We start from the raw sequence: 14,134 nt of genomic DNA on the forward strand, positions 1-14,134 counted from the left end.
AAAGTAGGACCTAGACAAGATAATTACAATATAAGCATTCAATTAAAAGTAAACTTCACGAAATGATATGAATTAAGTATATGAAAACGTATCCGCGCAATTTGATCAATACCTTTAGATTGGATTGTTTTGTAGCGTGAGGAGAAACGAACGACGGCGCGCCGGCCGTAAACATCGCACTGTGCTCCATTGAAATGTTGTCTCTGAGGGCTATGTTTTATTGAAAAACTTTCCACGTTGTTTCTCCGAGTCCCCGAGCTCGTACACATCGCCCATGTTACTAGTTAGCGGAACTTGCAACGGTATTCACTCAAGTATTACAATAACTTATAAAAAGTTGGGAACTCCGGTTATGAAAATTAAAGCGATACAAAACTTGAGCAATTGAGCGTATTAAATACACGCTGTTCTGCAAACAGTGGGAATAGGCACAAGGTGGTCTGAGTAAATCGCTCCATTAGGCAGTTAAAAGCTCGTCGCTATCGTCGGGACATAACTCAGGCACCCGTCTCCGCGCGGTCCTATAAATTACGCCTTTGTGCGAACGGGGCGTGCCCGCTTAAAATATGTACGACATTGTCTTCCCGGCGCACCTCCCCCTCTCATATCTTCCACTGAAATCCAGCGAAGGTCATCTTTCAGTAAATTATCTATGTCTGTACGGTATGGCAGTCTTCGCTGCACTGTAACTCAAAACTTTATGTAGGTCAACCCGGTATTACTATGGACCCTCGTCTTAATGTATAACTAATAAATTTTCAGGTTTATTTAGGTACTTACTTATTTGAATTTATTATGCACAGCCCGACTGCTGTGCATGATAAATTCTGAGAAACTATAGGTATAATGGCCATACTTTCTTAAAAAAAAATTGTTGATAATATACTCCACCTTATATATCATATTTACGAAGAATATTAATTATCCGAAATAAAGAGATATAATAATATATGGGCTACGTGAATGCCTTGTGTACCCAGAACAGTTTTTTTTTTTTTGTAATTCATAAATCGCTGCTCTACGGCCCCTTTCTCGTGGGACACATGGGACACATGGGAAATTTACGACTATCGGAGCTGCCAGAGGATATCTTCATTTAATACCAAAACATTCTTTATGAATAAGATATGATGCTCTTTTCCAAAACTACATAATAAAAAAAAAAGTGTGTGTGTGTCAGCTACGACGCACGATTGGAGTTTACTCCTTACGAATGATAATTATGATATATATCGAATAGAAAAAAGGGGAGGTAAATGAACGCATCTGCTAAAATGATAAGAGAAACAAACATATATCTGTAATTATTCGGATTATTTATATTACTTCAATAATGCGTATTACATAAAGTATGTTACAAAATAATATAAAATAGCGCCATCTAGTGGCAAGTTTTATAAATTGTAAGTTTGCAAGTTTATCAATCTATGTATTTTGGTTCCAAATATTATAATGGTAACTTAATATAATTGTTTATATTAAAGTAAATTTTAATATAATATAATTATTTATATTTAAAACAATGTTAAACGTTTTATAACTTAAAACTTAATAATTATAATTTCTTTGCCATCTATAAAATATCCTTGTTGCAATTTACGGATGCAATTTATATGAAACTCAATAAACATGTTATTATATGTAATTTGGATTGTTTCTGAATGTTTTATAATTCTAGAATTCATTTAAAACGTATTGCTAATTTTATATAACTTATTTTGAACATAATTCATTAGCAATAATTCTGTAATAAATATTAAATAATAGTGTTTTGATTTTGCCCGTTTATCGTTGATAGATGGTGCTGATCAATAATGCATCCATTTTTATAAGTTAAATTAATATATCAGTAACTTACAAAAGCCCCTTTATGTTAAAAACTTATTTTGCTAATATTATATCTTATTCAATTGCTTACTGATTTTATATGTTACTCTTCTTTAAAAACGTTCATAAAAGATTGTTAATCATATTATGGCGCCAATGTTCATATTTTTCACAGTGTTTATAAATGATCAAACCTATAACTTAATTTATGCAAAAATGTAAACAAATTAGTTAATGACGTTTTAATGTTTTATATATTGCTAATTATTTTTATTGTAATAATTACTTTCATATGGGATTTGAACTTAGTGTATTTTAAATTAATAAAAGCACTCTTGATTCATATTTTGGTTTCCGTTATGCCTCAACTTTTCGTGTTACACTTGATTTTACTCCTCATAAAATTTCCGTACCGGGCCTTATAACTCAAATCGTTTCTTAAGGAGTAAACTCCAAAAATCTATTTAAAATATAATAGTAAAAAAATCATCACAAAAAATACCTCCATATTTTTTGGAATATACTTTAAACCAAACAAAAGGATATTTTGAAAAGGCTCTTGAATAAGCCAGTGTTGTGATACCTTTGTGTGAAGCTTGCCAACTGTCCCGAATTTTCCGGAACGTCCGGTTTCTAGGGCTTTTTGACCGTTGAATCTGTACTCGGAAGCCTGAACCTATAGCAACGACGTATTTTGAACAGGTTGTAAAAGCCCCGTAATTCAGGTCGCTATCTATAGAATACCTTAACAACGGAGTTAGCTATCTATTGGTTCAAAAGTTTTTTGACATTTGTACAAGATTGATTTTGTGACGACATTAGCACATTTTTATTTATAAATTGTAAGTAAAGTCGTCTATTGGTTTGATTTATCTATAGATCTTATAATAGAGAGGCCCAAAAACTTTCCTTTTTTGTATATCTTATGTTCAACTATGGTAACGTATCAATTCAAATTTAACTGAAATTTAAATAAAACATTTAGTATAACAAAGCATCACTTACGTAAACATTAAGCGAATCACAAGTTAGTATTACACTTAAACTGCATCCAGGTCCTTAATAAAATTACACTTTGCTCTCCTATACCATGGTCTTTGTGAAATCCAATAATGTACGTTTCCAATTACCAACCAATTTTAGCTCCAACTATCAGCTATTCGTTAGCAAACTCAGTTTCAACAAAATCAAACAAATCCTATTACTTTTAAATGTCGCTCGGAGATAAATTATTTATTATTAGTACCTATATCCCAAAGAATTTCTTGTACGTAATTGTGACTGTTCCTACATTATTTATACGTTCAATTAGTATTTTGTGTCTACTTGAATTTGGTAGAACTCTTTGGTGGACTTTAAAAAAATACCGCCAAATTTTGATAGAAAATTATTACATCTTAATTTTAAAACCTTTAAGGTACATAAATGTATCTATATATTAAAAGGGTTTAAAATAAAAATAAAACGTGTACCTATGTGTTATAGGTACAAGTTATCTACGAATTGTGCGTACCCTGAAATATTTTCATGAAAATTAATTACCTACCGAAAAATTCATACGCAAAAGCACCTGCATATTATTGTATATACCTACTCGTACATACGACATGAACATCGAAAGAAGCTTTTGCTATTTTAGATTTAGAAAATTTATTCATTTTAGAAAATATGCTTTAACTACTTAAAATTGATAACAAAATTATATACTTGCGAACTTCTCGGAAATCATTACGGTCTCAAAGGTGAAAATAAGTAAAGATGTGGGTTTCCATTAGACCTTAACAAGGCTTTTGAAGGCAGGGCAGTGATCGGAGCTCGGTCAAGCGCGAGAGATAATACGACACCCTAACGCCACCCCCTCCCGATTCTCCATTTACAACTGTTCACATCCTAGTTGTAGCTTAATGCATGACAGCATTCCAACATGGACTAAGCCGCATGTATAACACATTCATTACGATGCATTGTTGCTAGTGATTGTGTAGAAGAATCATTATTAATATGATACTAGATTCTATGTATACTAAGTATAATATTTACCTTATAAATAAATTATATCTTGCTGGTATTTTTATCCCAGTTTTGGGCACGGGCCTCTGCACAACTGGGAGAGGCCTGGGTAATATGTGGGTAATATTCAACCGCGCTTCTCCAATGCGAATCGATAGAGACGAAATTATTACATTAATAATAATAATTATTATTATTATTTTGTGACAATTAAAATCCATATGAATATGTTAGTACGCACCTTAAGAACAATGTTAGTTAAATTATGTTAGGTATTAGTTAAATTATATTAAAAAAATAAAATACAGCGTTGTTGGTTATAGTAGTTTCGTACCAGATAAGTTTGTGTAATTTTTACACACATTTGACATATATTCCTATTTTTATTAGCTTTCAGTTGAATACATGTACAAAAAGATATTAAAATATACGGAAGTCAGACAGCTTTGCTAACTACTAACAAGAACGAACTGCGTCCGAGTTTCACGATCGTTTCTATGACTTTTAAAAGTAAAATTTAAAAAGCTTGTTTTTAAGAGCATATTATCATTTACTTTCAATCCATTCCGAAATTCCAATGTATATTTTTCGTCGTTTGTTATGCGTGGTATGACAAACATCCCAACCACAATCAATCAAATTCTAAACTACAATTCGTTAATTAAGCCCTTCTAATGAGTATAAAATCACAATGTAATTAAATACTTTGTAGCAAGAATACTAAAGTAATTACCATAAAGTAAAATAGCCTTGATATTGAAATAGTTCCTAGCAACCGTGTGTTATGGCGCGAAGTTCATCAATAATAATTAAAGCTGAAAGTGAAAACCGCTCACTAACGCCGTACACAAAGCATTGGGAAGTAGGTACATACCTATGAGGTGTCTTCCGTAATGGGTTTAGCCGAACTAATGGAAGCGAACCGCAGGGCTTGTGTTGCGGCAACAGGCTACATCGCACGACACCTTCACACACGCTTTTAACATGTTATCCTTACACATGTTGACTACGCACGCCGACACGAACACTATATTAATAGTAATTAAGTTTCAGACTTTTGACTTAAGCGAAAGAAGGTAGAACTATAAATATGATAATCGAGTTGAAAACCTCCTCTTTTTTGTGTAGTCGGTGAAAAAGATTAGGGACCTAGTACTCCCGCACTTAGTTAAACTTGAAATTATCCTTCTGGTTTACATAAATATGCAAACGATGTAGGTGTAGTTAGGTGTTGCAAAAGACAACTCATCCATCTATCATGGGTAGAACCTATTGAATATTGAATTGATCATAAGTATCAACGAGCGAAAATGGTCACTTACCATCATGCTCGTTTGCTAATCCAATCTTTGAAAAAAAATACTTTGACTACAAAACTTGCAATTACAATAACAATCAAGTCATAGCATATTTCTATAAATGTGTTAATTGAAAATCGTATCTCGTATTAATTACACCTCGAAAGAGACAGGCGCTTATTTATTAACACCCGTCCTATGAAACCACAATAGCTGCGTGTGACATTGCAATATGTGTACACATGCCATAAACTAGGCTATTTCACTTTGCCCAACATGTTGTAGGCAAATCGTTTGATAACAAAATTAATTATCTACTTTCAAATTAATAATTCCACATTCAAATTGAATCTTAAACGATATTACAAGTGACTATAGTTAAAATTATCATGTGGAGTTCCATGAATATAACAAGAAACGGACCAAGTGCGAATTGTACTCACACACAGTTTTTTTGTCATATTTGTTGTTATATGAGCCATAGTAATGCAAACTCATCATCGACGACCCGCGTGGCGGAGCGGTCACCACCTCACCACGCCGGTCTGACGCGCAGAGGGTCCTGGGTTCGGTCCCCGGCCAGACAGATTTCTAAATGATGAATTTAAATTTCTGATTCTGGGTCTGGGTGTTTGTGTATTTGTCTCTGTGTGTGTCCATAGCAACCACGTTACAGGGAATCCTAGTGTGGGGCTGTGAGTGTAGAAAGCGTATACTTTATACTAATATTTCCACAACTATTACCGCTCAAGAGAAACAAAATTGTAATAGATTGACGGAGCCTTAGTAATATCTTTTTTTTGAAGTTTTCAAGTTCCTTCGGATTAATTTACGTATTGCACTTAAGTATGACAATAAATGTACCTTCATAGTCCAGTACAACTATACCTGCAATTCAGATATACGAGTAAATTAAAATATAAAATCATAACTTAATCATACTTACACGTCTCCTTTACACATACACTAATGTTTAGGTTTAATTTATTTACTATGTTTTTGATTAGATATTCCAATCGACATAGAATCCATCGAAACTCAATTTCCTGTCGCGAAGAGAAATCTTGCTTCAAGTTATCTAGTTCGACATCTAAAACGGGGTAGTAAATGCTTGAAATAGATAAATGTTACCTATGTTCTATTTACAGTAGTGTTAAGCGCTGTGTGCTGGTTTGAAGGGTGTGGTAAGGGAGACATACCTTTCCGAGGCGTTCCAGATTGCTCCTCAGGGGTAGCGCATCTGTGGCTGACCTCAGGTAGGAATATCTAATCCTATCTGGAGTTGATTACAGATGTCCATGGGCGGCAGTAGCCACTTACCATCAGGTGTACTTCATGCTCGTCTGCTACTCCTATATTATAAAAGAAAAGAAAAATACTTGTGTCGAAAAAACTGTTGATCAATAACATAATACGTAAATGTACAACACCTTCAATTAATCCATGCAATAAACATACAGATTTTATAAAACTCTGACGTCATTACCATTAAGTGTTACTCTGTGCAAGTTGCAATGCGACAAAATGTGCAATTTAATGCGCGTGAATGTAATTGTATTACTGGCTATGCTCACGGGAAAACGGCCGGAGTGCTCCGAGCGTTACGTAACAGGATTTTGCGGGTAAAAATTAGTAAATTCCATAAATGGTCGTAGTATACGTTATTACGTGTTAATTATAATTTATTGCGTTTTATGAAACTACATTATTTTCTTAAGTTTCATTTTAGTCAGCCTTTTCATTTTCCCTATCTTTGATTCTTTCAACTTTCATTTTTGATTTTTGAGTCTTTGATTTTATCAAGAAATGGCGAAAAAAGCCTTCCTATAAGGAGAACTATAAATATGCATTTTTATATGATTTACCTCCTTCTTCAAAGGGGGCGTAGTAAATTTTCGGAAATGGGAGGACCCATTTTCTAAATTTTCCGAAAATTTCGGATACAAAATTTTAGATTTTAGAGGAAAGATCTGAAGACGTTACACAGATTACAGTATAGTATGGACGGTAGAATCTAAGGCCTGCGGTTTTATGAAAATATAACTTAGCTATATGTTAAAATTGAAAATTGCAGTATTGTTCTATTCACGCCGATTTCGTGCCTTCCCTAAAAGCATTCAACAGCACTTTCAGAAAGTCAGTCGCTGGTGTTTGGGCACTCCTCCATGTCGATTCTCTAACATTCTCCAAGTCTACATCATTTGCCAAAGATGGTAAGTGTATTTTTGGTTAAATAAAATCAAGTGTAATGTTTGTGTTCATTGTTATTCAAGTAGTCCGAATACTGTTATTTATTATAGATATTACTTGTTACTTAATATTGACTCCATTATAGTTATAAAAAATGAGAGGCCAGTATATTAAAATATTTAATCTTCTTTTTTTAAATAGTGTCCTACAAAAGCATGTAGTCCGCCTGATGGTAAGGGGCTACTTTCCACCTGATATCAAACTCCAGAAAAATTACTGAGCTGACAATACTCAATTATGTTAAATAAATTACTATTATATAAATATTATAGTACAGGATCCCTAGTATAGTTTTCATCATTTATTAATAACAACCTGATTTTTCGTGAGTAGCTTCGTTTCGACAAGAGGCCCAACATTTTTCCTTACAGCAATGTTGGTAAATGGTAGCTTGATGGGGCAGCAAGGATAAAATATGTTGACCGGACGAATTCTAAAAATTTATTACTAACCAAATTTTTCTTTGTCAATTATCAAGATAATTATTTAAATAACGTGAAAAAATATTTGTCCTACAAAATATAAGGTTTTTATTAAGGCGTCCCCCCTCTCCAACATGTATCATAAACAAGGCCATGAAAAATAATTACTAACCAGCTGATTTTTTTTTATTGGCTGTCTACCATTTACATAGTCTACCATGCACATTGTCCTACAAATTACATGGTATGTCATCTCGGACCTACACTTAAAAGTTGTAGTACTAATACTTAATGTAAAAATAATTAGTATCAAGCTGAGTGTTCCAGAATAGCTTCGTTTTAATGAGACGCCCAACAAATTCTCGTACGAAAGTTCTCGATTGTGGTTTATAACTAAAATAATAGGGATGAAATATGTTGATTTGACGAATCAAAAAAAAATATTACTAACCGATTTTTTTTTTATTAATTATAGAGACAATTATCTAAATAACGTGAAAAAATATTTGTCCTACAAAATATAAGGTTTTTTTTAAGGCGTCCCCCCTCTCCAACATGTATCATAAACAAGGTCATGAAAAATAATTACTAACCAGCTGATTTTTTTTTTATTAGCTGTCTAACATTTACACAGCTTACTACCCACATTGTCCTACAAATTGCGAAGTACGTTATTCCAGTCCGCCAGTTTTATAGTTTATTTATATTATAGTTAAATTACAAATCTTGTAGGATTAATAAAAGTTACCCTTTTTTTTGTAGGACATTGTTTTATTTAGATAAAAATTATATTATCCTATCACGTGATACCTTTGTCCTACAGTTACTAATAAAAAAAATAATCCTGCGGAATTAACATCTTTTCAGTGTAGGTCCGAGATGACATACCATGCAATTTGTAGGACAATGTGCATGGTAGACTATGTAAATGGTAGACAGCCAATAAAAAAAAAATCAGCTGGTTAGTAATTATTTTTCATGACCTTGTTTATGATACATGTTGGAGAGGGGGGACGCCTTAATAAAAACCTTATATTTTGTAGGACAAATATTTTTTCACGTTATTTAAATAATTATCTTGATAATTAACAAAGAAAAATTTGGTTAGTAATAAATTTTTAGAATTCGTCCGGTCAACATATTTTATCCTTGCTGCCCCATCAAGCTACCATTTACCAACATTGCTGTAAGGAAAAATGTTGGGCGTCTTGTCGAAACGAAGCTACTCACGAAAAATCAGCTTGTTAGTAATAAATGATGAAAACTATACTAGGGATCCTGTACCATTACCTCAAGAATATTCAAATATACCTTTGTAATGCTTCATGAAATAAATAAATTTATTATAATTTATTATATGTAACTGGAGTTAAATCACCAATATGTTGCTACCCATGAGAATTTAATTTGCACGCTAATGTTTCTCCCTTACCACATCCTTCAAATCATAATTTTGCCATTATTAGGCATAAACAGGTGTGGCAGCCGTGCACCCAGAGTTAAACCAAAAAGGGTGCTACTATGCTAAACTGTTATCTTTCCTACAATAATGTTAAAGGAAAACAAATGAAAATCAGTATAAGCTTAACTTAAAGTTTATTCTTGGCTAGCGTCAACATTCTCTGTCTGCAAGCCCTTGATGGAGGCAACAGGTACGTATGTCACCAGCGTGAACAGCTTGTGTGCAGAGTCCTCGTCATCATTGCGTCTGCGGGAGAGCCTCACACGCACTCTGAAGGGAACATTTCTGAAAAGGAAAAAAAAACAATTTTTAATTTATTATTCAATTGTCTTATTTATTTTTTATATTAAATAATTATTATTCTATATACAGGAATATACTAATAATCGTGAATGCTTATAGCCTTAGGTAAACACTAAAATATAAATAACACAGCCACATGACAAATAATGAACTACTGGGCCCAGAAATCAGATCATGTTATTCAAACATTTTTAGAGTCTCTAAATTCAAGGTCTGTTTAACACCATCTCAGGATTTTTCATAACATCAAACAAATGTATATTATAAACAAGTAAACTATATAAACATTAGGTCTTAAAGTTCCAGCACTAAATCCTAACTAACTAAATCACATAAATATTAACTCCCCGCTCCAACATTTATAACCTCAATACCAAAAAAATACATAGGAAATCTGTAATATTGCAAAGCATTACATAGCTAAGGATTCCGTAACAAATTAAGTACCTCCTCCCCATAAACTTATGGGGGTTAGAGGAGGAGATGCAATTATTGTTAAAATAAAAACAAGCAAGTACGAGTATCTTGGTCCTCGAAGTTTAAATTGTAACAAGTATCTGTTATTCAATGAAATAACAAATATATCAATTATGTCTCACTTTAAAATGTATTGTATACTGATTATAATTATAATAAACTTAATTCTGTAGTAATTACCTTACACCCTTTGACCAAAGGTATTTGTTTAGCCTGGTATCCACACGAACGTCAGGGGTACCCATTTGTTTTTCGGCAAATTTGCGGATTTCTTTAATAGCACGAGGTGCTCGTTTCTTGAAACCGACTCCATGAAGACGTTTATGTAAATTCACAGTGTATTCACGAGTCACAACTTCATTGATAGCAGATTTACCTTTCCTCTCTCCTTTAGGTTTGGCCATTGTTATTCTGTAATACAAATGTAACAAACTAAAATAATTTTGCCCTGAACTTGCCTGTATAATATTATATCATATTTACATTCATTCAATTATTTTTGTTATGTTTATAATAGTGATTTTTTCAGATTAACATTTAAAAACACACCTCGACTTTAACTTGCCGAATGAAAAAGAAGCTGTCAATGTGTCACTGTCACAAAGACAGCATAGCCAATATTCAGTGTTGGCAACCTGGGAGATGGCGCTGATCGTACGAGGCGCGTAAAATTATCGTATTTGGCGAAAAATTATCGTACATTTCATACTTACATAAATTCGCATACTCGACAAGTAAAAACTTGTTTAATTTTGTGTAGTGGCGTTTTTTTTTTTTTTTTGCTCTTCCGTGCAGTGTTGGCAACCTGGGATATTTATGATCAATTTGTGTGTCGTTTTTTTTTTTTTTTTTTGCTCATCCACTCCACTTTCTTAATAAAAATATAATTTTTATTAATAAATAGCCCTTTTTTCGAAAAAATGATCAATGAAAGCCATATATAATAATAAAAAGTTTCAAGTAGCCAATTATCGTACATTTGCGTACGATAATGACTCGCAATCGTACATCGTACGGTGGTATGAAATTATCGTACATGTACGATAATTATCGTACGGTTGCCAACACTGCCAATATTGCCAGCCGTTCCGAATTAAAAATAGTTCCTAAAAATTCGTAGGTTTTTTTTTCTTGTTTCGTTTAGCTACCATTTTTTAAAGGTTACTGTTTGCTTCTCATTTTTAAATACGATTTATTGCTTTTAAGTTTAGGTTTATTTGATTGCGTTTTTGTTTTATAGTTATTTATTTAGGGGTCGTTCAAGTATTACGTAACGCAATTTGGGGGGGAGGGGGGGTCTTGTAAAACGTTACGATGCGTTACAGGGGCGGGAGGGGGTCTTCCGTAATACACGTTACGTAACATTTTTTTTAATAAAAAAATAGGGAATTAAAACTCCTAAATTGGCAACCCTTTTCATTTACGTTTTACGGGAAATCCCTTGAATGAGTGGGTTCAGCCGACTTAGTTCGGCTTTTTCGGAGTTGATGTTTTATTAGTTTTTACTCTTATTCGGATTAAAAATCTCTTGTTTTATTTCTTAGTATTATAAAGTAAATATGTAAGTAAAAGTATCCCAAGGATAAAAACTATAACATAACTTTTTAGCGAGTTTAGGGTAAAAATTGACACTTGAGTGTTACGTAACGTTAGGGGGGGGGGGGGGTATAGAAAAACGTTACGGTGCGTTACAAGGGGGGGAGGGGGGGTCAAAAATCTTCAAAAATTGCGTTACGTAATACTTGAACGGCCCCTTACAAGTGAAGCCAGATAAAGCATGTAAAAACAATAAATCATTTATTTCCATGCTCATTTCACCATTTTTAGCTTTTACGATTGTATAATGTTTCTTATACTACAATCATCGTGATAATAGTTTTTGAACTCATTCTCATAATATCATTGATTGATTGACAAGACAAATTGTCAAATGTCAACATTCTCAACTTAAAAATACTTGAGATGAAAACATTAAACAGTTACACCGCCGCATTTTTTAACGATAATTAATCATTTTCCCGCTTCATTTTGTAAAAAACATAACTTAAGACTGTCTTTAAAAATATAAATTGATAAAGTACAGCAAGATGCATGATGGAATGCATGGAATATACAAGTACGTATCGATGTTTACAAGCCTAGTATCAAGTTAGGTTAACCGCATGAAATTATAATTAAATGTGTTTCAGAGTCCTTCATCCCGATAAATATTTCAACGATTATTTAACCGAAGATAATAGGCCGGATGGAAGGAAATTTAATGATCATCGGAATGTTAAATTAAATGTTAATTGCATTGGGACTTCAGAAACTTCAGCCGTAGTTAAATGTGGAAATACTACTGTTATTTGTGGTATTCAATTGGTAAGACATTCTTGTTTTAGTTATGTTTAAAATAAAATGCCTAAATTTAATTTAAAATATTAGGTATACATTAATATTATATATTCAGCCAACCATTATTTTTATTGTTCTAAACTTTGCCAGACTGCCCACTGATTATTATGGTTTCTATTTCTATAACAGCATTTTCACCATCTCATAACTTAAATTCATTACAACTCCTTATATTTCAGGAATTAGTTACACCTAAACCAGAAGAACCTGATTTAGGCTTTATGATCGTAAATGTAGAAATGCCTTCAATGTCATCAAATAAAATTAGACCAGGCCCACCTTCAGATCATGCTCAAGTTATTAATAATGTGGTGTCAGACATAATTCTAAACTCCAAATGTGTTGACTTGAAAGATCTTTGCATAGTACATGATAAATTAGCCTGGGTTCTTCATTGTGATGCTATTTGTATGGATAATGATGGCAGCTTAGTAGACGCATGCGTGATTGGATTGATGACGTGTTTGAAAACATGTAAGTATATAGTAAATTGTCTATAAGCTGACTAAGGGACAAGCAATAGATCGTGTCAACATTTCACATTGCCAATGGTTACTAACGACAGACAAGTGTTAATAGACAATCAATCAATACTTAGCAACTGTTGTATAGTACAAGTACAGTACATTTGCTGACTATTGATAACTTTGTATTAGTTCCATTAGGCTGCTAACCTGTAACTGTAAATAACATTGCTTAGTTAAACATCAGACTTAGTTAAACTGATTCAGTTGCCATATTAAATATTATATTTTTTCCTAACAAATTTAGCATGGGACTTATTCGTATTATTTTCCACAGTATCACTGCCTACTGTGAAATTTGATCCTGAAACTGAAGAAATAAAAGTTGATGAAGTTGAAAGAATACCTTTGAAAATATCAGGATTGCCAGTAGCAACTAGCTTTTGCCTTTTGGAACAAAATAAAAGGTAAGTATCAAAAATTTAACTAAATGAAAAATATTTAAGATAAAGTCAACAAGAGAAGATTATTAAATTTGGTTTTTAACTTAGATATATTTCTTAAAAAATGGTTTACCTAATTCATCATTATTAATTTCAGGATTATCACCCTCACAGAACCTACATCATTTGAAGAGGAGATGTGTGGCGGAGTGGGGGCTCATCTCATAGTTTCTTGGAATGAGAGCCTTTTAATTGGAATGCAAAAGTTTGGTGGCTGCAACCTTACACCTGAAAATCAAAAAGAAGCAATGAAAATAGCTAAGATAAGATCTAAACTCATACATGATATAATTGATACCTGTATAAAGAATAAAAGTAAGAAATAAATAATCATAATCACTGATATGACTTTCAACAATTTTCAATAGAATCTAAGTTTAATTTGTATCATCCAAATATTATAATTAGCTCCACTTTTTTTAGATAATTAGATTAGTAGATGAGTGTACAATACAACTGATGATAAGAGGCTACTGCCGCCAATGGACATCTGTTATTAAAAAAAATCTAGTCGGCCATACACATACAAGTCTGTAGACGGTTCTACCACCTTTATAACTACACTTCTTTAAATAAATAATTCGCCAAGTACGAGTCGAACTCGCACATCAAGGCTTGAAATGGTCATTATTTTTTATTTATTTTTATTCATTTTATTATTTTCAACAATACTTAGTTATATGATACAACAATAGATGGCGTTGGGGTGATGGTGAATGAC

At 32.7% G+C, this 14,134-nt stretch overlaps 2 protein-coding genes across 2 annotated transcripts; one reads left to right on the forward strand and one right to left on the reverse strand.

Moving 5' to 3' along the window:
• Window positions 1-9,386: 9,386 nt before the first annotated feature.
• On the reverse strand, window positions 9,387-10,665 carry RpL31 (ribosomal protein L31). Its single transcript, XM_073085709.1, has 3 exons — window positions 10,599-10,665; window positions 10,230-10,460; window positions 9,387-9,554 (listed from the first exon to the last, which is right to left on the reverse strand). Exons 2-3 carry the CDS (start codon window positions 10,451-10,453, stop codon window positions 9,404-9,406), a joined length of 375 nt encoding a protein of 124 aa, XP_072941810.1. The 5' UTR covers window positions 10,454-10,460; window positions 10,599-10,665; the 3' UTR covers window positions 9,387-9,403.
• A 1,317-nt stretch (window positions 10,666-11,982) lies between these two features.
• On the forward strand, window positions 11,983-13,756 carry LOC140751695 (exosome complex component RRP43). The gene is made up of 5 exons (XM_073085703.1): window positions 11,983-12,165; window positions 12,239-12,413; window positions 12,626-12,920; window positions 13,248-13,377; window positions 13,511-13,756. Exons 1-5 carry the CDS (start codon window positions 12,137-12,139, stop codon window positions 13,737-13,739), a joined length of 858 nt encoding a protein of 285 aa, XP_072941804.1. The 5' UTR covers window positions 11,983-12,136; the 3' UTR covers window positions 13,740-13,756.
• The last annotated feature ends 378 nt before the right edge of the window (window positions 13,757-14,134 follow it).

The sequence above is a fragment of the Epargyreus clarus genome, unplaced genomic scaffold (genome assembly GCF_041222505.1).
Source record: "Epargyreus clarus isolate Ecla_fem2 unplaced genomic scaffold, WU_Ecla_fem_2.2 ptg000023l, whole genome shotgun sequence".
In the NCBI taxonomy this organism is placed as follows: domain Eukaryota; kingdom Metazoa; phylum Arthropoda; class Insecta; order Lepidoptera; family Hesperiidae; genus Epargyreus; species Epargyreus clarus.

Excerpts from the sequence above, each read along its gene's own strand:
- RpL31 (XM_073085709.1), bottom strand. The coding sequence starts at position 10,453 with ATGGCCAAACCTAAAGGAGAGAGGAAAGGTAAATCTGCTATCAATGAA. Across the intron at positions 9,555-10,229 it reads CTTTGGTCAAAGGGTGTAAG|AAATGTTCCCTTCAGAGTGC; the intron begins GTAATTACTACA and ends TTTCCTTTTCAG.
- LOC140751695 (XM_073085703.1), top strand. The coding sequence starts at position 12,137 with ATGCATGATGGAATGCATGGAATATACAA. Across the intron at positions 12,166-12,238 it reads GGAATGCATGGAATATACAA|AGTCCTTCATCCCGATAAAT; the intron begins GTACGTATCGAT and ends AATGTGTTTCAG. Across the intron at positions 12,921-13,247 it reads GATGACGTGTTTGAAAACAT|TATCACTGCCTACTGTGAAA; the intron begins GTAAGTATATAG and ends TATTTTCCACAG.